The sequence below is a fragment of the Xiphophorus maculatus genome, chromosome 14, assembly GCF_002775205.1.
Source record: "Xiphophorus maculatus strain JP 163 A chromosome 14, X_maculatus-5.0-male, whole genome shotgun sequence".
Taxonomy (NCBI): Eukaryota; Metazoa; Chordata; class Actinopteri; order Cyprinodontiformes; family Poeciliidae; genus Xiphophorus; species Xiphophorus maculatus.
This window is the reverse complement of record NC_036456.1, coordinates 8264764-8279837: the sequence shown is the minus strand read 5'-3', so window position 1 is coordinate 8279837 and position 15074 is coordinate 8264764. Positions and strand designations below refer to the sequence as shown.

The following is a 15074-nucleotide window of genomic DNA, read 5'->3' as shown; positions in this document are numbered from 1 at the left end:
ATATATTCAAGCTGGATCACCTTTTTTCTTTCTGTTAGTATTTATGTTTTACAATTAAATTGCTCCCTTTGCAACATGCATGAAGTACGCCAGATACATTTTATGACTTAGGTTAATTTAAGTTAACCAATATTTATTTTACAGTTCTCACACTCAATGGCAGATTTTTTTACATTTTTTTTATTCCACCCCCAAAGAGCGAAGTCAACAATTCAAGCTTCCGAGTTCGTTGTGGCCCAGTTTATAAAACTCTTGACTGACTTTGAGAGAGAAACACGTCAGCAGTTGAACCTTCTCTATTTGCTCCGCGAGAGGAGAGGACGCGTGTTCTCGTTTTCCCAGACATCCGAGTGAGTGGGCGACCTGCAGCCAGCTGTGTTTAGGTACGCTGGAAATTGGGTTTCCGGGGAAGTTTGAGGATGCCCTGCTGCCTTGGCCTTGGTGTGGATATGTGTACATCAGAGACATAAACAGCCCTGACATAAGAAATGCACAACCTGATGCATTTCATACCTGAAGCACTCTCTGTACTCCCACACTTTAACCGTCCACCGTGCCACACACGGAGTGTGCCTTCCGCTCATTTTTAATGCCATTTTTTACTGAAAAGCGACGCACAGCTGCATGTTTAATTGCAGCTTTCCGACCGTTTTCTTCAGAAACAAGCCAGCAACGCCGGCCACCTCTGCTGAAGAGGTGAGAAAAAAAAGAATTCTCGTAAATGTTTATTTGACACACCGTTAACAATCTGTGCGATCTGGAAGAACAACCGCGCCTCGATGCTCCCTTCAGTCCTATAAAATCGGTAATGATCAGTTCTGCACATTCCTCCACGTGTTAGTTAAACACACCTATACAAAAGCTATGTGTAGAAAAGACGGGGGATTAAAGACTTTTCCTCTTTTTGTTCCCCCATCCTCCATAATTTTCCTCTCATTTTTGTGTAATGGAGTTGAAAGGAGGAGACTGGGTTTAAGATTAAATGCACAAGAATGTACATTCAAGGCAAAAATGGAGGAAGGGTTTATGTATACATTTCTGCCACAAGGTATATCTCCCAACGTATTTAAATTTCACTCTGAAATGAATTTATCATTCATCACTCGTGATGTAGATTATTTTTTCTTGTACTGTACAATTGCGTACATGTTCAATTTCTGGATTTAAGGACAAAGCAGCTAATGCAGATCATCTTGAAAATGACATTTTCAGGAATCAACCATCTAGATTTAGGTTTGCCAACTTGCCAACATATTAGACACAAAAATACTATTTTTTTCCTCAACACCAGTGAGCGCACAGTTAAGCCCAAGAAGATTCATATTCCCAGCAGATTTGTTTCTGATAGGAAAAGAGATGTGCTACTATTTACATTTTATTAAAAAATATACCATGCCTGAAATTATATGCACCCTTTTTAATAATCAATAGGTCGTCTTTATTTTCATTAAAGCGACTGAAGCCTTCTCATAATACGCCTATCATCATCTTAATCTTCATATTCCTGCAAAGACGATCAGATTTGAGTCTGGACCACTCAAATCAACTCCAGTTCCAGACATAGAAGTTTGTAAAATGAAAAGATGGGTATGAATATCTTTGGGCTATTTTACCATTACACATAAAAAATTTTTTTTGCTGACCCAGCTTTCATAAGTTTCAACAAAAATATATTTGAATATATTTTACCAGGTGGTTCAAGTCAGATATTTGGAAAGGAATTCACTCCCTATAGCAGAGATTTGTTTTTCCTAAGATACGCTTGCTTTGTATTTACACAAAGATCACAGACAAAAGCAGCAGTATATATGTTTAATTTACTGATTAATAGATAAAGTCTAGCACAGCCAGACTAAAACTGATCTCAGGTGAACATCAGAGAAAACACTAAAAATCAAACTCCTGTAAAAAATAAGTTCCTGAAGGCGCCATGTGAGGGCGGTATAGTGCATAACAAAGAGGGAGAGGAGAGACGGACTCATGCTTTCAAGCTAGACTTCTGTCTTGCAGTTCAACATTTCCCTCTGTGTGGAAGGCATAAATAATAGCAACATCACATGATCAAAGCAGGTGAATGAAGATGAAAAAGGAAGAAGAGATTTTCTGAAGGTAATTTGTGTAGCTGCGATTTAGCACGGCTACACACTTAGATGTACCTGTCTGATTTTGTGATCTCTGAGTTACCTCTAACCTTTGACCTGTGTTTGGCTAAACACTGGGCTTTGCACTTGGAAAGAAGTGCAGCTATGACTACGGCGGGGTTTCGTGTCTATCTAAATAAGGACATCAGCGTCCACCGAGAAGTTCAAAGCTTGAATTTAAGCGCCGACTGCAATAAAAAGGAGGATCTCTTAGGGGGCCTCTACAGACGACAAGAGGCTGCTCTACCTTTACTACAGTATCGTGTGCGTGAGAGTCTCTTCAGATGAAGCCTAAACAAATCTCCCTGCCCCCAACATATTTTAGCCCCGTTTGAGCATCAAAAAGGAGGGAGCGCCCGATAAAATGCCATCGGAGGCCCACCAGTGGGTGTGGGTGTGAGCGTTCATGTGTGTGTGTGTTGGGAAGTGAAATGCTTGGGTGACAGGCTACCGCTGATAAGTCTGTCCTGTCTGTCAGACTATCTGACCTGTAGGTACATCAGCATACATGCCAGAGAAGCACACCTATAGAGGCTGGTGGAAGGGCTCAAACCCAAACAAGCTCAAAGGCAACAAAAGCAGCACATTAAAGAGTAGTAGACATGAAAAAGGACAGAGTGGCCCAACATACTGTACGTGTAAGATCAAAGTTATCATCCATGTTCACAATCTAAGCCTCTGGGTGAATGTAGGGGAAGAGTAGGTGCCGATGAAGCCTTCATGGTCTATTGTTTTGTATTCCTCGTTGTCCTTTGACCCATCACTCTTGTTTCAAACTAAGACACCAAAGGTATTCTGCGCCTGCAACACCCTCTAAAACACAGGACATGATAAAACATGAACAGGTGTTCAAATTCAGTTCAAATTCCTTTCAATTATCCAGAGTAGCCGGATAATTGACAGCGGTACATATGGGTTCTCTGTTTAATTGGCATGAATTCTGCAGCCGCATTTTGACCGCAGGATTGGTTGCCAGTCAGTCCTGAGTGTGTTATTGACTCAATACACTAATAATCATAACCCTGAGCCAAAATCTTAAGAGCATAAAAAATGAGTGAGTTATTGGAGGAATATCGGTATTTTGGGCTAAGTTGAAGCATGCAGACCACCAATGTAAAATGATTTAGTGAGTTTCATAAGAGTTCTTAAGTTTTTTTCTGAATGCTGATCTCAATCATAAAGCATTGTGAGTCTGTCGAAAGATCTGAACACTCCTTCAAGTTATTTTGATTTGTGTTATTCCGCTCTTAGGATTTTGCTCACTGATCAAGAATCTTTGGGACATCCAAAGAACCTAATATACGAGTGAAAGGAAAGAACTAAAAACATAAATTTATTAGAAAAGCAATTAATTAAATGTTTTTCACTTTTGACAAAGAGGCAGTGGTGGCTCATCAATGGGTGCTGGGCTTTTGATTGGTGATCAGAAACCGGATACACTATAAAGAGTTGTTAAAATGAAAATGAACTGAGATGCAAGTTTTGACGTTTTCAGTTTTCATTCACGGTCTCGGTTGAAAGTTGTTGCCCTAACCTCTACAGCAAGATAAGATGGTGAAGACATTAGATCAAGATGCCTCTTGATCTAATGTCCAAACCGTTTAATCCAGATCAGCAATGTCAAACTCCAGTTCTCGAAGGACGATGTCCTGCAACGTTTGTCCCCGGTCAAACACAACACAGTCAAATTGTAAGAATTATCTCCTCAGAGAATAATGATATTCCACACAGTCCTGGTAATGACCTAATTATCTGACCCAGGTGTATTAAAGAGGAATCCCATTTAAAAGTTGCTGGAGATCGGCCCCTGCTCTAGATCAAGGTGAGATTGCTTGGAAATACCGTCTAGACCAGGTGTCGTTAAATCCAGGCCTCGAGGGCCAAAATCCGGTAACTTTTAGACGTGTCTCTGCTTCAACACACCTGAGTCGAGCAATGAGATCATTAGGAAGACTCTGGAGAGCTTGACTGCACAGAGGAGGTAATCCAGCCATTTGATTCATATGTGTCGGACCTGGGACACGTCTAAAAGTTGCCAGACACCTTCCCTCGAGGGCTGGATTTAAGGACCCCTGATCTGGCGACATAGTTTTGGCATTACCTAAAGTCTTGAGAAGTCAGCAGGGCTAATCCTTTCCATTTCTGCATCACGGTTTTCCCTTAAAAAGTCTATAATGAAGACGGTGAATTCAAGGGCCATTCGCCGTCTAGGTTGAACGTTAGTTGCAGCTCAACTCGGGAATCAGGAATTACCTCCAACTTCCAATTGAGCTAATATCCAAAGTATCAAATTCCTCTAGATCTTTATGAGCCTTTTTACGAAGTAGAGTCTGTTTATTTGAGGCCAGTTAAGCAAGATAGTTCAGAATAGAAAAAATATGTAATAATGGTGAATGTTTAGAAGGTTTTAGAAATAAACTACAGAAAAGTCAGGTTTGAGAAGGACCAATATAGACTTTAAATGAATACAAGTATTTTATATGTGGACAGGCTTTGTAAATAGTGATCCAATCCTCACAGACAAATCTTAATGAATTTATTGAAAGAACTAAGAGGTTTTCTGTTGTTCTGAAAGACAGTTTAAAATGCCAAGAATTGCCAACGTTGTTGTTGTAAGACGGCACCGGAGGAACTACTTCAGGAACTTATTTTTACAGGAGTTTGATTTTTAGTGTTTTCTCTGATGTTCACCTGAGATCAGTTTCAGTCTGGCTTTGCTAGACTTTATCTATTAAACATTAAATTAAACATATATAATGCTGCTTTTGTCTGTGATCTTTGTGTAAATACAAAGCAAGCGTATCTTAGGAAAAACAAATCTCTGTTACAGGGAACGGCATGTTGCAGTCTTGACAACACATTTGTTTGGGAGTTAAAACTATCTTCCCCAGCAGTCCCTGTTCTGGCTTCGTTCCTCTGCCTACATTTTTGCATAGGGCTTAAACACAAACAATTGGGTCAGTGTCACCTTATCTCCCCTCCTCTCCTCTCGGCCGGTTTGACACAAAAGGCACGCTGCCGGCCTGTCCCCTCTTCTTTTAACCTACCCTAAGCAACTTTTTCTTCTTCCGCTTTTTTTTTTCCTTTCTTCTTCTTCTTCTTCCCAGTCTACCTGCTTCAGGATTAAAGTAGAGGAATTCAGGGGCAGAAAGACGCGGTCTTTCATCGCGAGGCCCTTTGAGGGGCTTTCATCCCTGGTTTCTTATGTTCTCATTCCACCGAGACACACATCCACTATCGCTTTACCTGAGTCTTATTTTAGAAGGTGCAGGCGGCCCACTTCCCTAGTCTGTTCGGCCTTTACTCCACAGCCGCTTTTGTTGTCTGGGTCCCGGTGAATGAGACTTACATTTTTGTGTCTGCTGGCCTGCCTCTTATTCAGCTGTCGGTCGCTTTCTACACAGTCACCTTATGGACTGGGATACACAATATTTATACACTTCTGCATGCAAAATGTACATCTGTAGTGGTCACTTCTCTATTGACTCCCCATTTGAAAGTAATATAATGCATGTGTTTAAGAAAACTCGCATGCACCATTAAGATCTATGTACATAATGCAATGGAAGGCTTTTTATAACTCATATGTTTTTAAGTTGAATACGTAGAAAATGAGTGAGAGAGGCCCATTTCCTTTAATCGTGGATTAAAAATGATAAAGTCAATAAAACATGTAGTTTCGTTGCAGATGTGTGTCGATCTTCATCAGTGAGAGAAGAGATTACTTAAAAAAAACAAAATTTCATCTCACCTATGGCTTTGCACAGCACGACGGAGTGATATGGTCATACTAATAAAAGAAAATAAAGAAGATTACAAGAATAAAACCAAAATAATACCAGAATAAAGTCATAACATAAGGGGAAAAAATCATAATATTTTGAGAATAATGCCGAAATATCACAAGAAGAAAGCTATGATATGACTTTCACGTAACACTAGTATTTTATTACCGTATTATTTTGATACATTTTCGACTTTATTCTCATAAAACTTTATTTTCTTAATATTATGACTTTATCCATCAAATGTATTCCTTTATGCTTATAATTTTAGGACTTTATTGTCGTAATTTTATCAACTTTTTTCATTTTTGTTGCTTGGCACTAATACTGCGTTGCAGCACAGCTGGATTTAGAACCATGACTGAAATGTGTAGACCCGGCGGAACCGTGACAAACAAGGCTGGACAGGAACCTAGCTTCATTTGCTGCCACGCAAAGCGAGGAAGCCGCTTTCCAGGGAAAATTAACATTGTTAAACTTACGCAACTATTACAGTAAAACCGTTTAAATCGTGACATGTGCAGTCTTTTCAACTGAAATTGGTAGAAAACCACCAGAGAGCCACTAATGTTATGTTGCTAGAGGCGTTTTGGTACGCTATGTCAACACAAGGCAGTTGCTCTTCCCATTATTTTCGTCTCCCTTATGAGACGACTGGAGGAAATATTTTCAGTTTATGCCTCTGCATGCCAAGGCTGCCCAGAACTATGCTCTAGATGGTACAATAACGCCCCGAAGAGATGTTGGCACAGCCAGACATCCTAAACACCTGCAGAGACCGTGACGCAGAAATGTCACGGAAGAAAAATAAAAAATAAAACTGGGGAGAAAAAATAAAATAAAATAAAAATCACAGCACTGTTTCTTTTCAATCAAATAAAAGTGCTGGGATTCCACTTTGCGTCATTTCTAAATATCAGCATGCAAACTAGTAATTTCCTCTGTCTTGTTGTGGTGTGGTAAAGTTTGGCAAATTGTCAGACTACAGCAAAAACCAGCAAGACTGAAAACGGGAGATGAGTGAAGGAAATTAATTGTGCCATCGAGAAACATGTTTTCGTATATAATCAATAGGCTACCAAAAACAAAACAGGGCAGTTATTTTGCATTTATTGTCACTTAACCAAGTACATGTAGTATAGTATATAATTATAACAATAGCATAAGGGCTTCATTGAAGACTAAAGTAAAGCTTCAGATAAAATGAGATTGGCGAATAAACACGTCTCTCTTCCTGTAATTAATGGAACCCCTGCTGATTTCTCTCTACTAAAGAAAATACTGAAAATAATTACTTTTTTAAATCCAATCTTGCAGAAAATATTAGTTTGTATTCTGCTAATAACCTTGTATAATTTATTTCATTATGCATTTCACCTATGTTTTGTTGTTTCATTGCTTTATTATATGTCATATACATCACTGACATCATTTGCAAGTGACTCGTTACATGAAAATATTTTCCGCAGGAGTTTAGTTAACTACCACGGGGTGTGAAAGTGCTATGGCAACGAACCTGGAACTGACGTGAGAAGATCCATAAATTTGTGATGTTTAATAGGCTATTCATGTAAAAAAAAAAAAAAAAAAGATACTAAGGTGTTGGTAGCAAAAAGATAAAAGTTATCCCTCGGGGATAAACAAAACTTCACTTCAATCTTGTGTGACAGCATTTGTACTTCTTCAGTTAACCTGTCAAATCTTGATGGATCTCAAACATTAGCAGATGTTTTGGTTGGGGTGCCAAGATATCCTGGAAACACACCTCTGCATGATAAGAGGCCTGTAATTTATCTGTGTCTCCTTATAAAAAAAAAAAAAAAAAAAAAAAAGCGATGAGGGTGATTGCGTAAAGATGAAGCAGAAAAGAATCGACCAATTAATTGTGGTCCTGAAGATGGATGCTGACCGTATCGTCGACAATCGATGTTCTCTGACTTTAAGATGGAGGGCAATTATTCAGCAGATGCAAAGGAAACTAAGGCACAAGCTGTCTAGGGGTCATGTGATTTGACGTTTTCCATCCTATACCTATGCATATCTTACGAATGCTCAATCTGCCGATCTGCTATGATTTGAGTTTTTGTAAACGACTGATCCCTCTACAGACCGTCTTTAAAGCTGCAGTGTGTAACTTTTATAAACTTCACTTTTTTACATATTCGCTGAAGGTGTCAAGTTGTTATGAGACAAGTAATCTGTGAAAACATTTAGCGCCTCTGTTTTCTCCTTCAGTGTTTCCAGTGCCAAATAGAACCAACCAATCAGAGCCAGGAGGCGGGTCTTATGGCTGTCAATCACAATTGTGTGTGGCCATGCTATGCTGCAGCTAGCATAGCCTGTTGCGAATGCCAACGCTAGTTGGCATGGCCACCGACGACGGCAAATAAACGGTTTTCCTGTGACGTTGAGTTGTTTTTCCGTCATTAGCACATTGAGCAGCGAGTACATGAAGTTGGTTGACAGCGGTAAGACCCTCCTCCTGGCTCTGATTGGTTGTTTTTGGCCAGGATTTCTTCAAACACCGACAGTAGCTCAGGGAACTGGTGGAGGAGACTGATCGTTTCGCAGATTATCTGTCTCATGGTAAAAGTTTGAACAAACATGTAAGAAACGTATTCTTTATAAAAGTTACACACTGCAGCTTTAATCCAAATCAGTAACACTGAGCTGTTGTTGACTCAGGACCTGTGTGGCATAGAGCCCTTTAACTCCGTCCCACCTGTGGACTTCACTGGCATTAACAGCCATGATTAAGAACACACCTACCTTCTCCATGGTCCAACTACAAAAGTAAAACTGAAAAGAGACAAATAAGCACCTTAGCCCTGACGGGACTCCCAACAATAACAGTTAAAGAATGTAATGTAGTTGCGGCCGTGTCATTTAGGCCCAACAGGAGGCCTGAGCAGAGCCAGCAAGTGTTACCTGATCATTTACCTATAGATACCTGAGCGTAATGAGGAGCTCTTCACTATGTCATTTAGCTAAAATGGTGTACAGAAGTCGGGTAGTAAGTGTAGGCTTCTGTGTCAGACAGTAATTGTTGTTTAGATCCGAGCTAAAGGGGGGGAGCGAGCAACAGTGTGAAGCTTACACTTAGTCTGGTTTTAGTCTGGTTTTAGGGTAAAGACAGAAGTCTCGCGTTTCCACTGAAATCAAGACATCACTACTTCTGAGTTAGAAAAAAGGGGAAGCAGTCATGTGTAATATAGAAACCAAGGAAAGGAATGTCTTAGTGGATGCATTCGCTGCTTCCCAAATAGGTAGAAGATGGGAAAGGAAGGACAGAGGAATAACTTCTTTTAAAAATCACATGTTCAGGAATTTAGTTCAATACTGCGTGGAGTAAAGTCCAAAATTGTTCATACACCCAAAAGGTTGTTGTGTATGAACACAAACGTTTCACCCAAGACGTTTGTGTCTGAGAGAAGATCTGTTTCACAAAATGGTAAAAAGACGTTTTCCTGTTTGTTTGTTTTTTTACATTTAAACAAACAAACAAAAAACAACATAAAAATCATTTGTGCAACTGTCAAGGATGATTTGAAAAACCTTTCTTGGCTTTTTGCATGTCTCCACTGGTGTCTTTGACCTTTCACCTTTTGCAATGAACTCCAAAGTGTTTGAGGTTGTAAAGTATTCCTGCTTTCAGCCCAATCTTTAACTCCTTCCCCAGATTCCCCATTAAATTCAAGTCAGGACTCTGGCTGGGCTGCTTCAATCTTAATTTGATTATTTTAATAATTATTTTGATAAATTTAATAATTTCAAATTTTAATATTTGAAATATTTAGTGGACCACTTAATGGTGCACCAGCCATTACGCTACCACACCATCTGTGTGTTTAGAGTCACTAAAACATCAAGTAGAACAAGTTTCTCAGCAGAATCGTTGAGAATCTTGATGTAGTTCTTTCCATTAGGTTGCCTGTCCTGTTGGGCGTCGACATGCTGTAAACAAGGCTGCACAACTGTGGCCAAACAATTCCATTTTATTGTCGTGCCCATCAAACCAAAGAATAATCTCCTCCTCTGTCCAGATGAAAGCTGGCAAAGGCCAGGCAGAGCGTCCATGAGTTTCTACCTAACTCATGGAAATGGTTTCCTCTATTATCCGTTTCCACGGGATCCAGAAGATGCAGGGTCTGTTTGACCGTCTGCCTTGAGATGTTGCCACCGGCAGGAACCGCATTCACTGGGATGGCCTTTGGGTGAACCTTCTCACACCGTCAACCTTGCCAGTGCAGGTGCCACTTTTGACCTCCTACCAAAGCCTGAGACAAGTTGCCACTGGAACTCAAAGACATTCAGATATGACCCTGCACCCCTTTCTTGACTTTTGCTCCTTCAGAGCAGCAAGAAACACTTGGAATGGTGCATCACCTTGAATCTTTCAACCCACTCACAATTTTCAATGGCTATGCAATTTGGGACCTGCTCTTGCAAATTTTAAATAAAATGGTTCTTCTTTGCTGAAATATGCTGCACTTATTTTAGCAGACAACTACAGTATATCCCTTCCTGCCGGACGAAATATGTCGGTAAAGTCAGACGAATATTCAATCAAAATCTGGCCTCAGTGTTTCCAAGGATTCAAAAATATAATTAGTGTCAATAAAACCCTTCCCATTTTCGGTGGAGTGTAAACAAGACTGAGTTAATAATGGGCAGAAAGCTGCTGGAGGGTTGTTGCTGAAGTCGAACTAAGCAAGATGCTTTTCTAATCTCTCTTTGATCTCGGAGGAACTTTTGACTCTATAACCTCACACAGTGACCCGGTGACGCTCACACATGTTTGGGAGCTTGTCGATGCGCGAGAACTTATATCTGAAGGTAGCAGCTTTGTACCAAACCACAAAGCATCCAGAAAATGCTGGCGTCACCGCGAGTTTTGGCAGTAAATCAGCAGAGTCGAGCGCTCTGATTGCTGCTCCGAAAGGACGTTGGGGCCGACGGTCGGGAAGTTTGTGCGCATCCACAGAGCACAATCTGCCAATGTGCAATCAGCAAAGGTTTGTTTTGATGTTAGTGGTGACGGTTTGATGCTAACTGTATGATGGGATTGACAAGAAAATTAATTCTCTGCCTGCAGCTACACATCCTGATTTGATCGTATTCCCGCTCCTCCAGGAACCCCGTTACGGCGCACAGAGAGGGGTTGTTGAAACATGCATTCTACAGACCAACACAGACCATGCTATCATATTTGCAGGCAACATGCAAACCTGATGAAAATGGATAAGAATGTAAATGTGAGCCTGAGGGGGGCTAGGTGGAGATAAAGTACCCCAACCTGCCAAAAACAAACAGCACAATCTAAGATCAAACAAGGCGTTGTGGGTTTGTACTGATTATAAATTCATTTAATGCCCCTCAGGGGAAACAATTAACCAATTCCCGCCATCTAATGTATCAATAAACCACAAATATTTGTGCATACAGTCAACATCTAAAACACGCACAGACAGTAATAGTTATCAGGCAATCTAAAGATGGGGGCGGGGGGAAATAGTAAAAACTGTAAGAAATTAATGTTAACCACATAATTTAATTGTTGTTCTGTAATTACCTAGATTAGCTATGATAGAGACGAAATACCATCGACGTGTGTAAAAAGCTTCACCACCACAAAATTATCCTCAATATGAGCGTAATTATATTTTTGATGCATTTTTATGTCTGCCGCTGTGGTGGAACATCACATTACGCAGCTAATTACTGTGTCTGATTTTAATCCGTGCTCGGCGAATGATTAATAGATGAAAATATTTCAACTTTATACTCTATAAACTGAGGGCAGAGGGGAGTGTTGTTTGTCCTAACATTATGTTCTCTGTTTTTTGACACAGAGGTTGATTTCAGAGATCATGCAGCCGACTCACCCTGCTGCCTTTCTCTGGGAAGCACTTGCACCCTCTGCTGCAGTCCAGGCCTGCGCATGGTTCATCAGACTTTCCACCCTGTAAGAAAAATAAAAAATAGGAAGTAAATCAATGTAACTTTTCACCAAGGCACTTCGCAAAACTTCACAATTGTCTAAATACAGCAAAAAAAAAAAAAAAAAGAAGCTGTTTACTGATTCACAGTCTGTAATGCTAATTTGACGAGCTAACTTGTTTTTAAGATAGAAAGTTATTTATTTATTTTTATTTTTTTTTACCATTTCTTTTATCTTATCTTACTTTTCTCTTCCACCAATGACAGCAGACGTTTTCTTGTAGCGCTCAACTTCACCAGCTAATCAGTAACCGATTCAAAATGTGTCCACAACCAGAGTCAGAATCAGGAGCAAAACCTAAAGTTTATCTGAAGGACATCTTTAAAAAAAATATTTGTTACATTTCGGGGTATTTTGATGTCCAGCAGTCATCAAGCCCATACCCCTAACGCTTTCCACCAATAAACAACCACATTTCTACTACGAACTCACCACCTTCTCCTTTCTAACAGTGCAGCACATCGTAAACATTCAAGCTAGCAGGTCATGTAGACCTACTAACCCCAGCTGCAAAATTATTTTGAATAGATAAAACAGATGATGGTGCCTTCTAACTAAATAATAAGCTAAGAGGTAAAAAGAAGGGATTCATTAAATCGGCTAAAAAAAATCTTTCCTCTCTTTGTATTTTGACAATTGGACTACCAGGGCCAGGTTTTCGATTTCTCGCTGGATGGGCCAAAACAGGGCCACAAGACCCTGTCCAAACTGACGACGCTGATGGCTCAAATTAGCCTCCATTCGTCCATGACCCATTATTATGACCCTACCTTCCAGGCCAGAAGGTAGGAGTGTGAATAGCCCATGTTGGGGGTGGGTATCTATGATACCAACAGGAGATCAGGTCTCCTGTAGGTAATGCTCTTCAGTTTAGTTTTGAAGCATACATGAAGTGTTTTTGGAGAGATGTGACCTTTTGCAGCTGATCCATGATGTTGTGCTGCATTATCCAGGTCATTTTGCCAAATGTACATAGAGTTTGCAAAACATACAATCTGTTTCAAGAAATATGCAAAGGTTTTTCTAAAAGAAATTAGTAATGTTTTTCTTTGAAATAAAGCTAAGAGGGTATAAAATGACAGTTCAGAAATAAACTAACCAAATGAACCTCAAAAAAACATGAAAAAAGTGTAAGCAAAAGAGATCTGGGTCTCAGGAGGTTATAATGAATTCATTGTGCTTTGGTGCGCCAGTAATGGCTTTATTTACAGAACAATAAATGAAACCAGATTATAGGATGCAGGCTAAAGTTCTTCAGGTCAAATGTAAAACGACCCTTATCTGGTCATTACCGGGGTAATTACCGACCTCCCCCCTGAAAGTCCTGATAGAGGGTCAAAAGACCCTGATTACAAAAACTGAGATTAGCATCCCTTCTTCAATTGTGAATGTGGCCATTGACCGTCGGGCCAGAAGGTGGGAGTGTGAATAGTCCATGTTGGGGGTGGGCATCTATGATACCTACAACTCGTCAGTTTAGTTTTGAAGCATACATGAAGTGTTTTTGGAGAGATGTGACCTTTTGCCAAATGTACATAGAGTTTGCAAAACATACAATCTGTTTCAAGAAATGTGCAAAGGTTTTTCTAAAAGAAATTAGTAATGTTTTCAACCACTGGTGCCACGCTGACGGTGAATGCGCCCAAAAGGAAGAAGGCCGTTTACATTCTCAGCAGCATGCACAGCGTGGTTGAGACTGAGGATACCACCAAAAGGAAGCCAAACACGGTCACGGATTACAACAAAACAAAGTGTGGTGTGGATGTGATGGACCAAATGGTGCGGGAGTACAGCGTGCGTGCAGGAACACGGAGATGGCCAGTTGCGGTGTTCTACAATATGATTGACATGGCAGCACTGAATGCACATGTGCTGTATCAGGCATGCTTTGGGGTGAAGGAGAGACGGGTAGACTTCCTTGTTGAACTTGCTAAAGAGTTGGGTAACTTTCATGTGAATGAGAAGAAGGCACACAAGGAAAAACTGCTTCGGGAACAACCTTCCACACCCAGCCCAGGCAAAAGGGCGAAGTGTCAGGTCAACCATCGATGCAAGACCAATAATGCGACTGTGAGATGCGTTGACTGCTACAGGTACACATGTGGCAAATGCACCAGGGTCATCCCCTGGCAGTGCCAGGTATGTTCTGACAGTGCAGACAGACTGTGAGTGCTGAAATGCCAGTCACACAAGGACATGCCACTCAGCCCCCCATGTGCCTAGTGTAAATATGTGTGGAATTGTTTTATTTCTTGTATTTTTTGTGTTGTTTTTAATGACAAGAATAAAACGCATTTAACCAAATAACAGTTGTTCTTTTGTATATTTCTCATGCTAGAATTTCAGTCCTCTTGACTTAGACACAAATACTTCTGGTCATTGCTCAAAGCTGTACCTGGCTGTAAAATGTCTAATTCTCCATTTAAAATATTATAATGAATTCATTGTGCTTGGGTGCGCCAGTAATGGCCTTATTTACAGAACAAAAGCGCCTGTTGAAAACAGCTAATAGGATGATAGCTTAAATCCTTCAGGCCAGTTGGACTATCTCCAGACTGAATAGGTATATGTCACAATGGACAACCTTCAGCCAATTGTGCAATTGTGATATGCGTTGAGGCCATTACCAAGGTACTTAAGGGTACTTAGGCCATTTGGCCATCTCTAGCCTGAATATGAGTGTTGTCTACGTGGACAAACTTCGGCCCTTCTTAACTAAGCTTATGGGCACTAGGCCCACTGCCGTATGAGCTGATAAGCCCCGCACGCTCTGTCCTCATCCACCCTGACCCCCATCAGGCGTCGTCCCACCACCAGCAACCTGCCATCCTTTATATTATTATAAGGTCAGGAAAGAAAATGTTCAAATTATCCTCATATAGGACGAGTTTTAAACATTTATGAAAGTGTTGAGGCATGTATACCAAGAATGACCAAAAGGACAGATCTCTTCCCCCCTCGTGACCTTTCGGCCTTGGACCAAAAAAACCAAACGTGGGTTTTTTGAAGTTTTAAGAGCCTCATGTTGTCAAAATTTAAATTTAAATTTTGACAATTTCTATTGTATTTTCTACCCTAAATTACAACACACCAGGGAAAGCCTAAAGATGTCCACAGATAACCAGGGTTTGAGAAGGAAAAGGTTAA

General features: G+C 40.4%; 1 protein-coding gene across 6 annotated transcripts in view; it reads right to left on the bottom strand.

Annotated features, from left to right (window-relative positions):
* col4a6 (collagen type IV alpha 6 chain) overlaps positions 1 to 15074 on the bottom strand; it is a 123756-nt gene that overhangs the window by 48248 nt on the left and 60434 nt on the right. For all 6 annotated transcript variants that reach the window (XM_023346026.1, XM_023346031.1, XM_023346027.1 and 3 more), the window contains exon 4: positions 11812 to 11889. In XM_023346026.1, the coding sequence (XP_023201794.1) occupies positions 11812 to 11889 (78 nt within the window). The remainder of the gene's footprint in view (positions 1 to 11811; positions 11890 to 15074) is intronic.